The sequence below is a fragment of the Thalassophryne amazonica genome, chromosome 11, assembly GCF_902500255.1.
Source record: "Thalassophryne amazonica chromosome 11, fThaAma1.1, whole genome shotgun sequence".
Taxonomy (NCBI): domain Eukaryota; kingdom Metazoa; phylum Chordata; class Actinopteri; order Batrachoidiformes; family Batrachoididae; genus Thalassophryne; species Thalassophryne amazonica.
Window position 1 is genome coordinate 41,288,757 of NC_047113.1, and position 22,328 is coordinate 41,311,084.

At 39.9% G+C, this 22,328-nt stretch overlaps 1 protein-coding gene across 3 annotated transcripts in view; it reads left to right on the forward strand.

Moving 5' to 3' along the window:
• Window positions 1-1,771: 1,771 nt before the first annotated feature.
• The window catches only part of zgc:66447 (SLAIN motif-containing protein-like), a 40,680-nt gene continuing 20,123 nt past the window's right edge, over window positions 1,772-22,328 (forward strand). The window contains exons 1-4 of one of the 3 annotated variants that reach the window (XM_034181315.1): window positions 1,772-1,794; window positions 5,135-5,784; window positions 10,879-11,015; window positions 15,037-15,150. In XM_034181315.1, coding sequence (XP_034037206.1) covers window positions 5,147-5,784; window positions 10,879-11,015; window positions 15,037-15,150 — 889 coding nt within the window. In that variant the 5' untranslated portion in view covers window positions 1,772-1,794; window positions 5,135-5,146. Of the gene's footprint in view, window positions 1,795-3,615; window positions 3,899-5,134; window positions 5,785-10,878; window positions 11,016-15,036; window positions 15,151-22,328 lie in introns of those variants that run through there. The other 2 variants (XM_034181316.1, XM_034181314.1) reach the window with 2 other exon arrangements.

Below are 22,328 nucleotides of genomic sequence, written 5' to 3' on the forward strand. Positions count from 1 at the left end.
CTTCATACAAACTGTGGCATACTAGCCATTCACTACAAAATAATATTAAAAATGTTGCATTATTCATAATACATAGACACCGTTGACTCTCACACACTGTGACCTGTGAGTTAAAAAGTCAGTTATCCAACTAATCAGGTGAGGATCAAGTTTAAAATGATGGAGGAGCCTATCAGCAAGCAAAAAGGGTTGGATGGTATTGAATGCTGAGGAAAAGTCTATAAATAAGAGTCTGGCATGTCTGGCATGTGTCTTCTGCCCCTCAAGATGCCTAAACAAAAAGTGCAATAATGTTACCACTGCATCCTCGACACCTCTACCAGTTCTGTATGCAAACTGCAGTGGGTCAAGCTGTTGTTCAACATGCAACAAAATTTCCGACTTGATGATCTTCTCAAAAGTCTTCATCACTAAAGAAGTCAAAGCTACAGGCCTGAAATCATTAAGTACTTTGGGGGAGCCACTCTTTGCTATTGGAACAATAACTGAATGTTTCCAAAGCTTAAGTACTTTGTGCAGCTCAAGAGACTGTGAAAAAATATAGTGGAAAATGCTGCTCAGCTGATCCGCACAAGTTTTTAATACTTTGCCACAGATGTTGTCAGGTCCAGAGCTCTTAGCCTTAGTTTTCTTAAAAAAGATTTGCCACATAATCCACGTCAATAGAAAGTGCCGGAGACATAGACAAAGTATCTTTAAAAACACCTGTCTGTGCAATAAAACTCAGATTTTCAAATCGAAGATAAAATCTGTTTAAATCATCTGCAAAATCTTTATCTGAAGTAAAACCATCCAATGAAATTTTGCCATTCCCCTTCTTCAGTAATCCTATCATTCTTCTCATTCCATTCCAGTCTTTCCTCAGGTTGTTACTGCTCAGTTCAGCCTCAGTTTTATCTTTATACCTTAATTTTGCCTTTTTTATTTCAGACCTCACTTCCTTCTTTAATTTTCTTTCTGTAAGGACATCATCTTTAGAAAGCCATGGTTTGTTATTAGGAAAAATTTTGACCTCCATAGAAGGGATCACAGAGTCTCTGCAAAATGAGATGTAGCTACACACAACATCAGTAAGTTCATCAATATCTGAGCAGTCCTCCTGGAATAGAGACCAGTCTGTGCAATCAAAGCATCCTTGTAGGGCAAGTGAACTGTCGTTGCTCCAGACTTTGACCTGCTTTTTGCAAGTCTTTTCCCTCCTCAGCACAGATTTATACGTGGGAAGGAGGTGAACAGTGTTATGATCTGAAGAGCCCAGTGCGGGTCCTGCCTCAGATTTATATGCCCCTTTAATAGATCCATAACAAAGATCTAAAGTTTTGTTGCGCCTTGTAGGACAGGTGATGTACTGATAAAAATTATTCAGTGATTTCTTAAGATTGCAGTGATTTAAATCCCCTAAAATAAACTTTGGAGTACCAAGAGAAATAGATTGCAGGTCGTGTATCACTTTAAAGATTGTGTCAGAAGCAGATCTCATGTCAGCTTTGGGGTGGATGTAGACCACCGTGACGAATATTTGAGGAAATTCCCTTGGGAGGTAGAACGGCCTCAGTGACACAAACAAAAGCTCAATATCAGGTAGGCACAGCCGCTGACGCACGGTTACCTGACTGCACCATCTGCGGTTTATGTACAAGCATACTCCTCCTCCCTGAGTTTTACGTGTCGCTTCACTGTCCCGATCCAGACGCACAGGAACAACGAAGCCGCTAAGTTCCAGAGAAGAGTCGCAGTCCAAATCAGACAGCCATGTCTCAGTAAATGCCAAGACACATCCATCCCTGAATTCCAGTAAGTGAAGAACATTTCCTTGTAGTTCATCAGTCTTATTCCTCAAAGACTGGACATTTGTCATGATCAAAGAAGGCAGAGGAATACAGAATACATATTTTTGCCATTTTTACCCCATAACTCCAGAACATTCAGTCATAGATAGTCCAAACTATACCTTTTTGGAATCATTATGATCAGACAAATAATGTGGTATAGTTTTCAACATGATGGAAGTGTTTTTAAATTTTGACCCCTGTAGCTCATTAAAGGTCAGCTCCAGGATGGCCCCATATCTGAAAATAAACATTACGAGGGTAGGCTGAAAAATTCTAAGGCTGACTATGATGCAGTTGTCGAATTGAACAAATTCAGGGTTATTTTTCTACATAGTCTCCCTGTAACTCCACACACTTCTTCCAGTGGTGCTTGAGTGCTTCGATTCCCTTGGCATAGAAGCTTTCATCTTGAGAGTCAAAATAGTCCTCAACGGCAGCCATCACCTCATTATTACTCTGATAGTGCTTCCCAGCCAAGTTTTTTTTCAGGTTTGGGAACAGATGAAAGTCCGAGGATGCCAAGTCAGGGGAGTATGGTGGGTGATCTACCAGTTCGAATCCACACTCGTGGATAGTGGCCATAGCTACTGTTGACTTGCGAGCTGGGGCATTGTCTTGATGGAACAGCACCCCTTTCGTCAGCTTTCCTGGTCGCTTCTTTTTGATAGCCTCGCGTAACTGTCTCAGTAGGTTAGAATAGTACTGTCCATTTATGGTTTGTCCCTTTTCAAGATAGTCCACGAACACAATGCCCTTGGCATCCCAGAAAACTGAAACCATGACCTTCCCCGCAGATGAAACGACCTTGGCCTTCTTTGGAGGTGGTGACCTTGGGTGTTTCCACTGCATTGAGTGTTTTTGTCTCTGGTTCAAAGTGGTGAACCCAACACTCATCCTGGGTAAGAAAACGTTCCATGTTATTGGCTGGATCCTCTTCAAATTGTGCCAAGTTTGCCTTCGACATGACTAGCCTGGTGCGTTTCTGATCAGGCGTCGGAAGACGTGGCACCCACCGAGCTGACTCCTTTGACATTCCAAGTTCTTCATGCAGAATGTGTTCAATTCTCTCACAAGATATTCCCACAGCATCTGCTAGCTGATTAATCGTCGATCATCTGTCGTCCATCACCATTTCTTGAACAAGGTCAATGTTTTTCTGGGTTGTGGCTGTTGCAGGCCGCCCAGACTTTGGGTCGTCTTCAAGGCTCTCTCTGCCCCTCTTAAATTCAGCTGCCCACTTCTGCACTATAGATATGGAGGGAGCTTCATCCCCTAATGTAGCAACCATATCTGCATGAATGTCCTTGGGCTTTAACCCCTTCTTATGCAGGTACTTAATCACACCGCAATGCCAGATTTTGTCCATTTTTGCCGTTTCCCTCTACCACAAACTTTCAAACTTGGCTATGAACCACAAACTACCTCACAACCTGGAAGAAAAAAACAGTCATCAGAAGAGTTGAACTTAATGCATGCCAAGTTTTATTGAAATGGCATTTCTCCTTCTTGGTGAGCCTTAGAACTTTTCAGCCCACCTTCGTAGTTAATTCAGAATATGTATGCCAAATTCCATGCTTTTATCACAAAATGAATAATTGTTTCGCTATGTCGCCCCACTAGGGTTTTCCATCTCTGACAGCAAGAACATGAACCATTAGTTCGCAGCACCTGTTTGGAAACAGCGACACCTACCGCCTACATTGGAGAGTACAAAAATATTTTTTTTAATCAATTCTCTATGCTTTCCTTTAGAGGGCGCCAAATAACAGAATACCGTGTAGGGGGAGGGGTCAGCGCTGCTGCAGGTCTGCTGCTCTCACACAGCTAACTCAATCAACAAGCTAGTTAGCGGCGGAGCGACAAGAAATGAATTTCAGTCGAGGAAACGCTCGCATTAAATAAATACAAAATGGATTGACCGAGAATTATTCCAGTGTATTGCCTACCAGGATATAGTTTCGGACCATTTCAGCTTGTTGTAATGAGCGTTAGCTGCCGGTGCATAGAGGAGTTTAAGTGGCGGGCATCAGTCGGTACATCGCTGGGACAACACGGCTCACTCACCGGTATGTTTGGCTAATAGCTGCTACCTGAGCTAACCTTAACCGTTTAGATATTATTTAAGAATTCGTTTTTAGACGGCAGCACTGAACTAGACTCGATCATGCACAAATTTGCTATGTGGTGAGATGGTTGTTAACATTTTTTAGCGGTAGAGTTGCTAAACGATACAGTCGTCGAAAGTACTAGTTGGTGTTATGGATCTAATTAATGTTTGCTAACTTAAATTAGCTACTTAGCGCTTAAGATGCGCATCGATTCAGGATCACGTCCAACGGCTTTGCGTTATTTAATCAACATAGAGGATCCATATCACGATCAAGTCGTGTAAGTTGTTACTTTTGGTGGAAATATTTAGTGCCCCTTCATTAAACACGTGCTCCCGTGCAGATTCAGAGCAGTGAACGACTTTGATAGCAAAAATGCACATGCGAGTCCATCCCAGAAAATTATGCGGAAAATAACACACAATGCATGCTATCATCTCGTCACTCAAACAGTTAAATAGATGATACATCAGGTCAGTTGAAAAAGCACCGTTTTGCTTGTGTAATATCTCATAGATGTGTCTACCACCTGCTGGATGTTAGTGAATGCTGGATGGATTATTGAAAATTACAAACATCTGTCCTTCACTTTACACAGAGTTTGGATGTCACATGCTGAAAATTCTGCACAGTGTTTGTATGCAGAATCAGCCAGCCTGCCAACATGTTGACCCCATGTTTGAATCCCACTCATGCTACCAGTTTCTATTTTCGGACAAAGCACTTAATCTGCATTGTTTCAGTCCACCCAGCTGTAAAATGAGTAATGGCCTTGGCTGGGAAGAAACCTGCGATGGACTGGTGTTCTATTAAGGGGCAGTTGTGGATCCTCGTCTACTTGAGATCACAGAAACCAGTGAAGCAGAGACCCTGTAATGCAGGTCTGCTATCGTGAGTTGCTAGTAAGGAATAAATAGAACATATGGCTGGGGATGGTGCTAAAATCTTTTGTTGATGCTGCACATTATTGATGGCAAAATAAAAACTGCATTGTTTGTATATAACATGCTGAACACTGGCACCCGCTGGACAGTTGATGAATGCGCATCCATGTCTATTATGAATTCTGTATTTAAAAGTAACAACACATGGTCTGTGTGTCCACTAGCACCCATGTTGCTTATTATTTTTTCATGGTAGGTTTAGTAAAATAATTGTTTATTAATTTCAGTCTTTGATTTGTTGTTTCAACAGAGTAGGAGGAGCATGGTGGTCCCGGACAGTGCCAGTGTCGTCTCCCAACCTGACAATGTCAGCGCCCCTCTTCTCATGGAGTCTTCCAAGTCGGTATGTGAGGCAGAGGGAGAGGACAGGGGTCAAGATCTGGCAGGGGTGGAGTTAGAGGAGGTCCGAAAGCTACAGGAGCTTGTTCGGAGACTGGAGGTCCAGAATCAGTCACTCCGAAACAGAGGAAGCAAGAGCGCCACCCATAGAGGAGATGGAGTTGCAGTTGCTGTCAATATCAACGAGAGGGTTGCGTGTGAAGGAGTGACCAACTCCCATCTTAGGGTGGGGCATAGTGGTGATCTGGGTTACAGAGACTTTGAGCTGTCACGGCTCCAGGACAGTAGCAGTGGTGAAGAGATGTCCCCTCTGCCTGTAGTGACTAGGCTGGAGGAAGAAGGTTTGGCAGATGAGGATGATCAAGGGCTGTGTGGTGGCTTTCTCACATTGACCTGCAGTAATGGTGCAGGACAAAACCAGGCACAAACTCATACACCAGATAGTCCCTCTCAGGAAAGTTACGAGTCGGAAACACTTGCAGAAAGTGACTCAGCACTGGATGAAGTGGATGTCCTGGATTTGGAAGAAGAGTATGCTGAAGTGGAAGACGAAGATACTTGGTATGTTTTGTCAGCAGTGCTGCCTTTCTTCTGGTAGCTTGTTCAGTTTGAAGATGTAAGAGAACAAATTTCTTCCGCTTGTATGTGACACAACTTTATCTTGCAGGGATTTCACACATGGCATTGAGTGTAGTTTGTCTGTGCATAGGTAAAAGAACCCCTACAGCCACATGAGTCATTTGTGGTATTTATTTGACCTCTGTTTTTAAAGTGGGACATTTCCTCAGAGGGTAGTGACACAGCTTTTGGAATTATCTTGCAATTAAAAGTAAGCTAAATAATTGTAATGCTTAGTTTGTGGTTCAGATTTTTTAAAAATTGTCTTACTGTTTTGTACTAACAGACTGTAATTACCCAGAAGAATGTGTAAATTAATTTAATTTCATGATTGAGATCACTATAGACGTGTTTGTATTAAAATGTTTATGGTGCATTTTTTTTGCATAGTCTCAAACAAGTAGATTTTGTTTCAGGGAGTAACATGAGCAGGTCAGTCGTAGAGCTTAACAGCAAAGCCATTCATTACTTATTTTCAGATTTACATCATTAGCCATACCATATGTGCTTTGGGTGGTTATCATAGCCAAAACATCCAGTAATCCCAACAGGGACATAATCTGATCTGGATGTTGCCGAATGGCTAAACTGCTGTGGGTAGGATTGGACAGCATGTGATTTGGGGCCCCACTGTGACCAGACTGCATAAAGCCCCGGTCACAACCCACCGTGCGTTTTTTTTTTTTTTGTTTTGTTTTTTGTCGTACGTTTTCTGCGGATGCCACAGCCACTACGTTTTTGTGAAAACCTGCGGAGGCAGTAGCAAGAGGATGGAGGGAGTACGTTCAGCGCACGTCTCTAGGAGTGTAACGATAAAGAGAGTTGACAATAAAGCTGTGTGCGTGTGTGTGTGTGTGTGGGGGGGTTGCTTTTCTTTTTTATGAGCGGGACCGGAGCGGCAGGTGTTTTTCGGCGTCGGCGATGCATGAGCATGTCCAGCCTGCAGCGGTCAGTTGTAAGAGTGTTTACTTGCCTCAAAAAGTTACAGCTAGTTATCAGACTGAAGCTGTGGAGTGTCTGTGTTGCTGACGTTTGGAAATAAAGTCCAAGTTCAAGTGAGAAGCTGCGTTGTGTATGCAAGTCTGTCGGCCTCCATAGTATGTGGTGAGTGCCGTAATCCGTACTGCCTACGTACGGATTTGGTTAATTCAATAGTAATTGAATGAAAATGTGCTGCTTTGAATCCGTACTGAGGCAGTACTCACGACGTGCGTCATCTGTACTGCTGGTGAATCCGCAGCCTGACCGCAGCAAAAGTTCTGCATGCACTAAAACCTCTAGGGCGTGTCTGCGTATGTCTGCATGCTCCTAAATTCGTACTGAGGCAGTACTTACGACGTACGGATCTCCAAATGTAGCCCACGTTTTTGCAAGTAGACTGCACGCTTGTGCAAGTACGGTGGGTTATGACCACGGCTTAAGGGACATATACGCCAGGCCTGAGAAGACTTATGCAACCCCTTGTTATGGCTTCTTGATAAATTGGGCTTAATAAAAGAGCTTTGTTTACTCTTGAGAAACTATATAATAGAATTCAACAAAAATATTTTCTTTGTGATTTCTCCAACCAATTAGTTTCCACATAAATATCTAAATTCCAAAGCTTGCAATGTTTTCTCTTTAAGCATGTCATTGATACACGATAAACCTGTTTCATTTGGTCCAGTGATTTAATGAGTTTTAATTTGTAATGCAGCTTGTGGCTGTGGTTGAAAACTGGTCTGACGGTACTCTGGTTTCAAGGAAAAGCATTTTTGTTTTTACGCACTACAGGGTTACAGTGTGTATGTGCAGTCATATCTTGTGTGTTGCTGAAATGAGATCAAGCATGTTCAGCGTGCAGGGTGTCGTATTACCTTATAACACGTTGCATGACGTTACATAGTAGATGTCATGATAGACAGAGACTCACAGGTGAGCATAGGAGGGTGAACACACACTCTGCCCTTGCACATGATACAGGTGTAATGATGTACTCATCCTTGCAGAGATGTTAATATCTGTGCTGGAAAAACCTGCAGCTGCTGTTTAAAAAAAAAAAAAAAAAGCTGAAGTTGTCATTTTGCTCAGGATGATGCAGTGGCTAGACTTCATGTTAAGGCTTAAATCTCATTTAGTGCAGTGGGGAGCGTACTGTCACAGTCAGGTCTCACTGCTATTTGCAGCTCACAGAAAATAGCATGTGATTCTTTATGCTAATGTTACTGTTTCTGTTTAGGTAAAAATGAAATGTGGCACCGGCATATAATTGACATTTCATCCAAGTTTTAATAATTTCATGAACAAATCTGTGAACTTTAATCATCTAATCTTAAATGATACATTTAAGATAGAATCAGATTTTTTTTTTTTTTTTTTGGTTATTTTTTGTGTTTGTATCTAAAAGTAGGTCATCACAGTAACATTAAGACACTGGACAAAAAAAGGCTCCTAAACAAAAACATTAAAATGAATGTAAAAATCTAGATTCAAATAAAGTGAAAAATAACAAATTTACATACATTTTCATGAAAGGCTTTACAGACCGACAGTTATTTTGCTGTGTACACCCTTGACAGGATGCTGGTCTATCACAGGGCCACATATAGGCAAACACATTCACAGCTACGGTCAATTTAATGTTTCCAATTCACCTAATCTGCATGTCTTTGGACGTGAGAAGAAGACAGTACCCGAAGGAAACCACGTGAACATGCAAACTCCACAGAGAAAGGACCAAGCGGGATGTGATCCCAGGACCTTCTTGCTGTGAGGCAACAGTGGTAACGACTGAGCCACCATGCCACTAAGAGTTCAACAACCTTATTTACAATGAAAATACAAATTGTTGGACTCAGAACTTTGATACATATTTCTAGGTAATTGTCATTTAGCATCAGTTTGTATGTAATTTAAGAAAGCTGGAAAAATAATAGTGTAATTTTTATGTAAAGTTTTTGTTTTCAGTGTAATATGATTTTAGGTATAGCATCTAAAATAACAGTTGATATATATATATTTTTTTGTTACGTATTTATTTATTTTACACTGTAGATAAATTCTATCACAGGATAGACGACGTTCTTCAGTGAAATTTGATGAACCACCCAAGTGTTTATACATCTGCAACTGCTTTGGTAAATGCCAAAATGAGTTTGCAAATATTAGCATAATGAACAAAAGCCAAGTCCCATATTGTGCGTCCCTAGTGGTAATAATTGTCTTGTTATAAAAGAGCTGTCGTTAGTTGCCCAAACATGGATAGAACCAACGTTTATGCCACATCAAAAGCAGACTTTGCAATGAAAAGGGAGCTTTTATTACCTCACATAGAGCAGCAGGATGTGTGGCCTGAATATTACTGTCTGTATTGTTGCTCATTACAGTGGGAAATGGATGCTTTTATGTTCAACCAGTGGAAAGATGATTAGTTTTTGACTGGTGCAGAACCAGTCAGTCCAGGTCTTTTGTGCATCCAAATCAAGGGATCAGCCCATGTGACAGCATCTTAACCATGTGGCTCTTATGAATGAAACTAGACACGTCTCAGAGAAATGCCACCATTAGCAACATCTTTTCGTGCATTGATTTTGGTTAATGACAGTCTGTTTCTGCTTAAAACAAGCCTTGGCTGGCACTTTAGTCCTTCAGAGAATGTACTGCTCTGTGTTCCTTCACTGAAAGGCTCATTACTCAAAGTATCCTATGACATCCTTTTGGAGACTCGTGGCATTACTGGTTAATTTGACTTAGAGCACTGCTGTCATAGTTAATGTGCCTTGGTTCTTACGTTAATGTGTTCTTGGTTCAATATGATGCACCTACAGTATATCGTGATTGGAAATGACAATACAAAACTAGGACTGCAAGCAGTCATTTTGCACTGCTCATGGGCGACGCCCCTATGACCTGTAAGACGTTGTCATGCTTGACTTGTGTATCAATTTTCATGACGATATGACAAAATTAAAGCCATCAAAAGGAAGAACGTATTTTCATGGCGAAGGGTCGATATTTGCCACGTCGCTACACAGACGCCATTACTCATAGCTTCATGGCGATCATCGCCTACGTTCACCAACTTGTTCTGCATGTTTTAGAAGTGGAATGAAGTTGATGGGGTTAACTGTGATTTCAGTACCTGTTTAAGTATAATGTTCCATGGCGAAGGGTCAAAATGGCGGCGCGATAGCGGCCACACCCTTTGACATAGAGAAAAGCTTTCGATAACTTTTGATCAGTATTGTCTCTGGATGATCTGTAAGAAATTTGAAGTGCACTTAACAAAACAGTCCCATGACTCCACCACAGTGAAGCCTTGCTTGTCTTTGGTCATGTGATAATCTGAAAAATGATACAGTCCTCGACACGAGGCTTCATTTGGACACAAAGTTTGGAGCTTTAGTGTCAGATGTAACATGTGACTACTGCGGTGTACTTCCTCTGGAGCAGAATGTAATACACAGTGATGGTGGAGTCCAAATCTTGTCATTTTAGATGTGTCATGCAGCAGGTAGAACAAGGCATAACTGCTACCATGGCTGCGTGTGCACAGTGTCATGTAGACTCGAGATCTTAGATCCTTGATGGTGTTAGGAAGATGTAAACAATGGAAAAGCTGCTTTTAACATTTGTCGTCAAAGAAAGGAAGATTGTTGTAGGCTATGATAAGGATATTTAAAGATCTACAGCTGCCTTAGATATTTTCAGTCTTTATTTGATATGGCCATATTATGAACTTCAAACAAAACAGCTGATTCATTTATGTAGAACATTTTTTACTTCAGTGTTCGTTTGTCAGTAAGGGTTTTTTTGTATATATGATCAGCCATGTGAAAGTACATGCTCGGTGCTGTTATGTGCGCAGATTATAGATCAGCGATTAATGATAGATCTTCTTCCAAGCTCTTGCAGATAGCCATGTTTAACAGGAAGTTGTTTTTTTTTTTATTCCACCCCCCAACTGTTGCAAATATCCTTCTGTCTTATTCCATTGTATTCTTACTCATAATTCTGTGTTCCAGTGGTTCACTACCTTTTCTTTGTTTTTTTTTTCAGGTTGTATGTCTCTCCTAAAAAGCAAATTGCAGATCCAGGCCCAGAGTCTCCTTTGAAGTGGTGCCGGAAAGTTCTTGACCACCGTAGCCCAGAAACGGAAATGGCTTGCCGGACTCTAATCAGCCGTTTGGACCAGAGTATGCATTCAGTAATATTTGCTTTGATCCCAGTGATTTAACAAATTGCGCACATACAAAGATAAACATGTACATGGACAGACACTGGTTTTTACAGGAAACTATTATGAAAGCCACACATTATACACAGCCAAACATTTAAATAGCTGCATTGTGACTGCATTGAAAGCTTGCAGTTGATATAGAAAGTCTGCATACACTAGGGCTTTTACACATTTCAATTTCTGCATGCCATTAAAAACAATGCAGGTTTCTCTATATTAAAATTATAACCTTTAAAATCACATTGAAAATGAATCTCTGCAACATGATATAAATTAAAATGTCAAAGCCAAACTAATGGATTGCATAAATAATAGCACCCTTTACTATAATACAGCCAGGGATTAAAGTTCTCAGTTGCTACGACGGATTTCCGTCAATAGACGTTGTTACATTCTCATTGCACATGCTCAGGAAATCACCACCTGACTCTGTCTGAGCTCCTACCTCTGCTGCCAGCATGGGGGTTAAGACCTGAGGCTGTAATTGCTGCCAAGTGCATCAACAAATTATTGAGCAAAGGGTGTGAATACTTATGTACATGTGATTCCTTAGGTTTTATTATTTTTTAATAAATTTGCAAAACCTTTTTCATTTTGTCTTTATGGGGTGTTGTGAGTAGAATTTTGAGGGAAAAAATTAATTCACTCCATTTTGGAATAAGGCTGTAACATAAAAAATGTGGGAAAGGTGACGTGAAATATGATTTAAATAGAGGAGGAAAGAAATTTTATAAGTAAATTTTATAAGTATCTGTATTAGACTTGGTATTGGTTGATCCTCATCCTTGGAGCACTGGAACCAGATCTGGATTGAAAACAACCTGTTTGGGGCATTTGTATTTTAGGCAAAGACAGTGTCAGCTGTAAGTAAAGAAGTTTTTGTCTCCGAAGTTCTGTCAGCCACATGTTGCTGACTTAAGCTTGAGACACATTGCTCGAGAAATGCCTGGCTTAATTCATGATTAAGCCTCCTCATTCAGCACATTTGGGTCAACCCCTTCGAGTGAATGTGCTTCCCTTTCTCTAACTGTTCTTCTTATTTACTGCTCAGCTCCAGTGTCTGTGTGCACACCTGTGTGTGTCTTAGCCGTTAGGCAAAGCTTGTGTACCTGGAGTGTCTGCTTAGTGTGTGTGTGTGTGTTTGTCTCTGTGTGGACAGAAGTTTGTATCTGATCTGCCACGCCCTGTTCATTATTTATCCTGCTAGTAGCTCCTACGTCTGCACACTCCTGAAGCCAAATGGCAAAGCTATTCACATGAGGACTGAATGACAACACAAAATAACTGCTGGGTTGGATTACCTTCCCTCTGGCTCGGCTCAGCTTTATAAGAATGGCAGCATCAAACCACAAAACTGATTGATAGCACAGATCATGGTTTCAACACCTACACAAACCCTCGCATTGATCTGACTGAACAGTGTAACATGATGTAAGGCAAAACCAGAGTAAATTTAATCTCATGAAAATGTTGCACATCTTATTTGGGATTATTCTTGACTCAAATTTATTAATTTATATTGCGCCAAATCACGACTAGTCGCCTCAAGGCGCTTCACAAACATAATATAAAAGGCAGAACAAAATAAATTAAGATTAAAAACACAATAAAAAATCAAAACATAAATAAGTAAAAGGAATAAAATAAATAAAAATAATAAAATAAGACATGCAATTGTATAAAATGCTAATGATAAAACATGGAAAAGTGTGTTCAGTCCGGCCTTAAAAGTCTCCACATAGTCAGACTGTGGGATCTGCGCAGGCAGGTCATTCGACGGAGCTGGGGCACAGTGAGAGAAGGCTCTGTAACCCGCTGACTTTTTTTACACCCTAGGGACACACAATAAGTGTGCACCCTGTGAACACAGGGCCGAGCCGGTATATAAGGCTCAACCAGACCGGCCAGGTAGGGGGTGCCAGTCCGCGAACAATTTTATAGGCCAATAATACTACTTTAAAATCCGATCTCAGAGAGACCGGAAGCCAGTGAAGGGATGCCAGTACTGGCGTAATATGGTCAAACCTTCTGCTTCGTGTCAGAAGTCTGGCAGCAGTATTTTGAACCAGTTGAAGACCCCTAATGCTGGAGTGCAGTAAACCAGAAAACAAAGCACTACAATAGTCCAATCTGGAAGAAATAAAAGCATGAATCAGAGTCTCAGCATCAGCCATAGACAGGATGGGATGAATCTTCACTATATTTCTTAGATGGAAGAAAGCAGTCCTCGTAATGTCCCTAATGTGGAGGTCAAAGGACAACGTAGGATCAAAAATTACCCCAAGGTTCCTCACTTTGTCAGTATGATGTATAACACAAGAACCTAGGCTAAGCGCTAGCTGATCAAATTGATGCCGATGTCTTGCTGGACCAAGAACCATCATTTCAGTCTTATCAGAGTTCAAAAGTAGAAAGTTACTCAACATCCATCTTCTCACTGCTGCAAGGCAGTCTTCTAGAGATTTTATGTGGACAAGATTTCCAGCAGTTATCGGCATATATAATTGAGTGTCATCAGCATAGCAATGAAGAGCAACCCCAAAACGCAGCAGTATGTTCCGAAGGGGTGCTATATACAGGGGAAAAAAGCAGGGAGCCCAGAACAGATCCCTGTGGAACCCCAAACTTCGTGCACCTAAAATCAGCGGTAGTGTCATTGCACAAAACACAGTGGGAATGACCAGACAGATAAGACGTCAACCATGCAAGGCCAGATCCAGTAATCCCAAAACAATTTCAAATTGAATATGATGATCAACAGTGTCAAACGCAGCACTAAAATCCAACAACACCAAGACTGTAATGGTATCCGAGTCTATTGGTCGCAGAAGATCATTAACTACTTTAACAAGTGCTGTCTCTGTGGAGTGATGTTTTCTAAAAGCAGACCTCAATGGCTCACAAAGATCATTCTCAGTAAGGTAGTCCACGAGCTGCAGTGAAAACCATCTATTCCAGAAATTTAGAGCAGAATGATAAATTTGATATCAGCCTGTAATTTTTCAATACACCAGGATCGAGATTAGATTTCTGGAGTAGTGGTTTAACCACTGCAGATTTAAAACAATTTGGAACAGATCCAGAGTTTAGTGAAAGGTTAACAATTTTCAGCACAGTCGGCCCAAGAGTGGGCCACAGGTCCTTGAACAATTTTGTTGGTATGGGATCAAATAAACAAGTCGTGCTTTTACTAGACATCACGAGTTTCGTCAGCACACCAAGTGAAATACTCTTAAATTCCGTTAATCTAGGTAGCACCTCATTGGTAGCCCCCACCTCAATAGCTGGGTGCAATGAGTGGACCAAAGTATGCTTAGATGTGCTCAACCTAATATCTTCTATTTTCTTCTCAAAATAGTCCACAAAGTCCTGTGCTGAAAAAGGAGAACGACCAACAGGTGGCTGTCCGCGAATAAGAAACGCCACCGTATCCAACAAAAACTTTGAGTTATGCTTGTTTTTATTGATGAGTTCAGAGTAATATGCCTACTTCGTAGCCAATAGAGCATGTTTATAATCTAAAATAGCTTCACGCCACGCAAGGTGGAACACCTAGTTTGGAACTATGCCATTTCCGTTCCAACCCTCAAGCCTTCTGCCTAAGGTCATGCAGGTAACCGTGGAACCAAGGCATCTGTGCCTTGGGAAGGCATGGCCTTAAAAGAGGAGGTGCAATCTTATCAAGTGTGGTTTTTAGCACTAAATTCAGGCTATCTGCAAGACTGTCCACCGACTGAAAATTCATCGAACTTGAAGTTAAGATTTCCGGCAGTCTAGTTTCAAGTTCAGTCAAAGTTGAAGGTTTAATACATCGTCACAATAATACGCAAGGTTGTCTGAACATACTTTTCCGCTGTTCATGTTCTAGTTAATGAAATACTTTAATAACTCTACCATCCATTTCTGCTAAACTATATGCCTGTGTTTGCTGTATTAGTATTTAATTGTCTGAATATGTCCCTTTCTGCTTGCTGCAGGTGCTCGATGGAAGAACACACACCACTGCCCGTCAGCGGAGGCAGGCTCAGGCCTGATTTCTCCTGGGTACCATAAATCAACTAACAAATCCCTACTAACCTGTGGCAGCTCAGGTATGGCATGATATTAACACACTGCACTCCTTATTTCTGCTCAGCACAAGCAGCGCAATTGGTGTCAAGTATTCTCAGGGCATAGGTCAGTTGAAATGTTTGTGGCCTAATGCTCCAACATTATGTCTTCTCAGGTCAGAATAGTAATATGAAATGACCATCCAGTGTTTTTACATTAACAAGTTTACTAACAATGTCACGTAATCTTATTACTCCCAACAGGTTTGATTGAGAGAGCAATATGGTACACAACAGAGATCTATTTGTTGATTAATAATTTCACCCACCCCATTTTTTTTTCAGAAGATTATTATTGTTAATAATAATAATAATAACAGTAATATCAATAATGTTTTAATGTGAATTGTGCTTAGTTTTCATTTTAGAGTGAATATGAAGATTGTAGGGAATTCAGACTCGCTTGTAATGGTAACTTGTCATGATGAACATTTTGTACTTTTTATCAAAGTTGTTGCTTTACTGAATGTTTTGTAGACAAGTTTGAAGAGTCATTTTATAATAAAATAACAGAGGCCTCCCGACTGACCATCTTGGATGCTTTATTCATGATGTAAATAATGTCAGTGTACCCAACAAGTCGTCTGCAAAATTTTTGTCTTTATATAATCTTTAATTTATGAAATGGCAACCAAGGAGGAAAACAGACATCCAAACCTGCAAAGTCCAAGTTTAGTAACTTAAATATAGTTATCTTTATTAATTAAAACCTCTTTCCAATGGTATGATTGTTTTGAGGGTAGACTTTAGCCCTATTCATACAGGATGAGTTTTTTGTGGTGATGTGGGGGAAATAATTCTCAGTGATTTATTTGTTTATTTAGTTGTTCCGTTAAATGTGCCATTTCAGTCATTTTTACAGAGTACACGCTCCCATGTCTGTCAGAATTCCAGCACTTTTTATCTTCTGTAAAACAATGCTTAGAAATGATCTCATGTTATATAAATGCCATGCAAATAGACACATCAGTAAGATGCTGGGGGATAAATGGAGTTTTCTGACATTTATCTCAAGTATGGAGTAGGGTTGGGTATCGAGAACCGGTTCTTATTGGGTATCGTTAAATGATTTGATCCACCGACATCAATAGCCTTTTTGCTAAATGATTCCCTTATCGGTCTTCAGAGTGGCTGCTGTTTTGGAGGGTGTTTGTAGGGAAAATGATCATGGCTCTATGTCTATTACAGAACCCCTGCAGGGTCTGTAATCAATCGTTTCTGCAGCGCGCTCTTCTTTGAAGCTTGAAGCAATGAAGCATAGATCCAACCCGCTGCTTCATGGTTCTTTGTTGTATTTCGCTTTATCTTAATGTTTCCCCGCTAAAACCCAAAAGAGCATATGTCTGTGGGTAATATTTACCTTTTTTATGTTAAACCGACCTGTTATGGTCTTCTGAAACAGCTGATAGATGTATTTTATAACTTAAAAAACGGGACCGATGCTAACGCGTTAGCATGTCTATGGCATTTTCAGTATTAAAGTTAGCATTAAGCAGTTCACATCTCAGCACGTTTGTGTGCATTTGTTTTCTGTGTAATAATTAATGGCTCAGCTTTTGTTGTCGTAAAAGAGTCAAATGTATTACAAATTGTAATTTTTATTTATTTATTTTTGTTTATATATTAATAATAGCAACAGCAACAATAATAGTAATAACTAATAATGCTACAATACAATTTTAGAGAAAAAGACAAAAAGAACCTGATAAAAAAAAACACAACAGAAAATATAAAACCAACTAACAATGAACATAATTAAATATAGAAATAAATAACTGTTTCCTGTGAACACCTAGTGACTCTCACACCTCCACTTCATCCCTGTTTTAAGTTTAATGACAATTTGTTTTGGTCAAACCACATCTTCAATTTGTTAATTTCTTCAGTGATTTCCTCCAGAACTAAGCTACAAAACTAAAGCTACAAAACTGCTGCATCCTAGTAAGAGCAGAATACTACTGGAATGAATTTGAATAAGGAAAGTTGGGGTTTTTTCTCACCAAAATGGATGCTGCACTCACTGCAGTTTATTGTGTGGAATAGTCCCAGATTGCGTTTCAGAGCTTCTAGAATTCAAATATTTTCATGTGGGTGGTGTTGGGGGTAATTTTGGGTTACAGCTTTTTTTTGTTTGTTTTTCACCACTTTCATCCCTGAATATGTCAATCGAGAGTCACTTTTGTGCAGATTAAAGTCACAAACTGGCACTCCTGTCCTTTTGCGAGAAAGAAACCAGAATCATCCTCTGTTCTGTTCACACAGCTCCAAATGCTGCGCAGTTCTCTGCCAAGTCAAGTTAGAACGATAGTCCAGTTGGAATTAATAACTTCAAAGCGAAACGCTGTTTAAATCAATTGACACCTCTTTCCAAATTTTGTAATACAAACTGCGATCGATCAAAACGTTTTTTCCTCACAAAATGGGATGCCCTGCGCTGACGTGCAGCAGCCGGCTGACTCAGCTCAGAGGTATGGAGAAGCATTCATGCCAAAATGTCTGAAAGGAAATGCTTTTTACAAAAAATACAGATTTTGTTTATTTTTATTTATGTCAAGATCAAGGATCCAGTGACCAATTTCATATTTATTTACTTTAAGACTCAATACAATGTTGTTGACATAGAAAACCTGTAACTCCCTTTGGCTGCTCCCTTGTTTGCACTCGGGGTTGCCACAGCAAATCCAAGGTGGATCTTCATGTTGAATTGGCACAGGTTTTACGCCAGATGCCCTTCCTGACGCAACTCCACTTTACATGGAGAAATGTGGCAGGGATGGGATTTGAACCGGGAACCTTTTGTACTGAAACCAAGTGCACACCACCCCTGCTTTGACATAGAAAACCTATAAAGCCTACTTTTAGTACACAGAAAATTCACAAGAGGTATCAATAAGGGAATCGATAAGGAATCGGATCGATAAGCAGAATCGATAATGGCATCGATAACGATAAAATCTTAGCAATACCCATCCCTAGTATGGAGGCACTTAAAGAAGCATTTTGGAAGATGATCAACCAGCACTTGAGTTTTACTTTTGTGGATTTTCTGTGTCAGTCTCTTAATACATGTAGGCTTCACTTCCATCGTGACCCTTAACCAGAAAAGACAGGTTCATAGAATGAATGAATGAATGAATGAATTTGTTCACTCATAGCACGACAGGTTCATGTCAGTGCCTCAACTCTAGGCATTCCCTCACTGTGCATCTTTGGACTATCTGATTTAGCATGTGTACTGCCAAGAGCGTAGCTCTGCATGCTGATATAAAGCCCTGGTCACACGGCACTAAGGAAGGACACCAAAGCCAAAACGAAACAAGAAATCTGGAGTTGTGTTGACTTTCAGAGACATCATTTAACCGTTGTCCAGCTTCGTTTCTGTAACTGGCACTTCATCAGAATTTTCAAAGTGTTGAAAAAACCTCAATTTGTTGTTTCTGTCTTGACAGTTCCTCATCATTTGTGTACCGTCAGCGTTCCGTTTGATTGTCGTCCAACTTCGTCCAACCTCCCAAGTCCGACGTCTTGCACGAACATTGACAATATCTGAATGGATCAATAACTAAAGATACGATGAGCTGAATGTCACTTGTCCATGTGTGGGACGAAAAGCAATGTTTTCATACAGAAACAATAGCGGCAAGAACTACTACTTTAACTACTACTTTAACTATTTTCGCACGTTGCAGCCGTCTATGGCTGCAACATGCATGTGCACACACGTTGTTTTAGTGAAGACAGGCCTGTTGCCAAAACAACTAGCTCTCGGAGCTGCAAAGCGTCAAGGTCACCGTTTGCTTCGTTTTTCTTTAGTTTTGGTTTCATTTCGGCCTTTTATGTGCTCTGCACTTGCAGGCTTTTCGGTGATGGTATAAGTGCCGGTTCATTTGTCCACTTTTTCTTGATGATTTGTGGCTTTGTGACTTTTTATCCTTCATTCGGCTAATGCCGTGTGACCGGGCCTTAAAGCGAAACCAAAAAAATAAAGGCAAAACAGTGCATTACATGCAAACTCAAACTTGGTGTGGCATGTTTGTTTTGCACTTTTGTGAGAGGTGTTTTGACCACTTACTCTGCTTTTGGCACTGGAGGCATGCAGCACTGCACAAATCTCAACCAGAAAAAAAAGATGATGATATAATTTAAGGCTAGATGATCATGATTGTAAAGTTGAGCCCATTCTGTCACAGAGCTGAGAAAGGGGGGAAAAGTGCAGAAAGGGTAAAAGTGGCATACCGACAACAAAAATATGAAAAATTTGACATAAAACCACTCATATGGGCACCTGTAAGCAAGAATTTCTTTATAACTCTCACACGACTTTGAATTGTGCTCACATGGCTCTGTCTCATAGCCTGACTTCTGCATGCCCACATTAAACCACAGAAGGTCACTGCAAAACACCTCATGAATATTCAAGCATACACATGAAGCCTGAAACTTGGACTTATTATGGCAACCGAGAGGAAGAGCAGGGATAAAAAAAACATTTCTGAAACAGAAAGCAGAGTGCTTGTTTGTGATCACAGCAGTGGAATGACAAAACAGGAAAAACAATAAATGTAGTGAGTGCATATACTGTTTGTGAAGGTGCCCAGAAATACTTTTGAACCCCAACCATTCCCAATGACTGTTCATTTATGCTGCTGCATGTTTTGTCTTAATCTTGACATCACATTCAGTAAATGGCTGTAACTTTTAAGAAACATGAAAAATTCCACCAGAAGAACCAGGATTAAATTAACTGGACAGTTATTTATTGTTACAGTTGTCCCAGAGTCCTTTGCACTACTGTGACATAGTCACATTGCTGTCTTTAAGATAAAATCCCTGATAATAAACTTTGAGCTATGAGAAAGATGTTGGCCCATTTTTAAATATAAAACTGCAAGAGGAAAAGATGTGTTTCATGCCACTACAGCAGACATCTCTTCAGATCTTGTCCAAATGATGGCAGTAATCCAGTCATGTTTGGCACTAATATATTTACACTTAAGAGTGTGCCCCCTTCACCAACCTGGGAAATAAATACTCTTCAGCTGTGAATAACTGCAATCAAACTTTTAAATAAATATAAATATATATATTGTACTGGTTCTATTTGTTAACCTTTGTACATAGATGTCTCTTTTGCACTGAATGACACTGCATGTAATTTTGTTATATTTTTTGTATAATGACAGTAAAGATTCTGATTTCAGACGTTAGACATCAAATAGTGTAGAACTAACTCTGAAAATTTCAAGGATGTGAAATGAATAGTGAAAGTAATGACTTATGAACCTGCAGTTCTTGAACACTACGTTTGGTTTTGTTTTGTTTTTTTGTCTTTAAGCCTTCATCTTCGAGAAACTTAAGATTATAAGACAAGAATTGTGCACAGTAGTTGTTTGGTAGAGTGGTGTTATTTGTGTGAAATCCAAGATGGCCAGCTGGGAAAATTTATAAAATCTGTTGATTTGATTTGGAATTACTCTAAGGTGTGGCATGTTGAACGAGCTTGTCACAATTTATAAGTGAATATGGTCATACTGAGAGAAACCATGTGCATTTGGTAGGTTCTCGTATTAGAAAGGTTGCCACATTAATTTACTGATTTTGCAGGCAAGTTTTTAAATCACTACAAGCTTTCAGCTACTTTGGTAAATAGCAGTAAAATAGTTTAATAGCATCACTTATGCAAAAACAAAACCAAACCACACAGGAAATTACAACTTGACAAGTGAGCAGCAAAAGTAACTAACCGCACATGCTACAAACAGGAAGTATATTCTTGTATATATGTACAGAAGGGTTTACTTCTGGGCAGGTGGCACTATTTCTGCCTACGTCCGTTGCTTTTGGACTAGGATTAAGCAAACACTGGATAAATTTATCACGAGAGTTTGTGAACAAGTTGGACCTGACATGGGACAGAAACTCTTTGTTTCTTGGGAAATTTTGGTGATCTGGAGAAATGCTCTCCTTAGTTCAGTGTTTGGTGTACAGGATTCAATTATTTTGCTGCAAAGCCTAACTCATCACTGCTGACTGCTTCACAATCAGAGCATGCCACAGTGACGGTTGGCTTTTATGGTGGAACCGCAAATGCATACTAGATTAATAAAACACATCAGCATATTTTTGTCAAGGATGGTGTTTGTCATGATTTGGTGTTGTATTAAAAAACAAGAAACATTTAGTTTTAGCAACTAAAGCTATAAGGTTTGGAGTCAGTTAAGACTATGCTATTAAAAATCTGCACAATACTCTGATTGACAAAATCATTGTGAAGTACAGTAGTTAGTTGCTGTAAAAGGGCTAAAAATGTAAAACACTGGTATGGTCCCTTAAAGAATTTACAATAACAGTGACTGGTAATGTTTGTGAAATCTGAAATGTTGGTGTTCTTGACTTTGTGGTGGTTTTGTTTGAACTACTGCTTGTTCATTTGGGGGGGGGGGGGGGTCATTGATCCTGAACAATGCTATGTTGTGCAAACACTATAAATAACACATCTTTGCATGAACTCGTGAATACTTGGCTTGTGGGCAGTGACCTTATCTTATCACAGACTTGTTATATAACCAATCGCCCGTGGTTGTTGTCGTCATTTCTTGTTTGTGTCATTCTGAATGTCTGGCCTGTGTGTCAGCAGTTTGCCTGGCAGATGTTTGTGTACTGCTTTTCCTGTGCATTATCAGCAGACAGACCTGCGTATCTAGACTAATGTAAGCCAACAAGACTGGTGATGTTAAAAAAGAGAGATGTGTTAAATTAAACATGCCGTACTTTGTTGTCAAACAGATGCGTAGACACTTTACATTCATAACATAATTTGTCAAATGTTGGGCCTCATTCATGAACCCTTCTTAAGAACACGTGTTCCTACGTCCTGCTTATGAATTTTTTATGAAGATTGTGACATTCATGAATGTTTTTCTATCCAGGCAAATCCTATGAACACTCAGGAGTACGCTTACGCACATTTCAGTGCCAACATGTCACATTGGTTGCATTGTCTGCTTATTTGAAGTTCATTAAAATACAATATTGCAGTGATATTTCTGTGATATCGCTGTTCATTATTATACGTTAATCTGTAAATTCCCAAAACACATTTTTAATATCAAATTAAATGTACTCTGTAAAAAGTGATAGCCCCATGAAGTTAAGTGAAC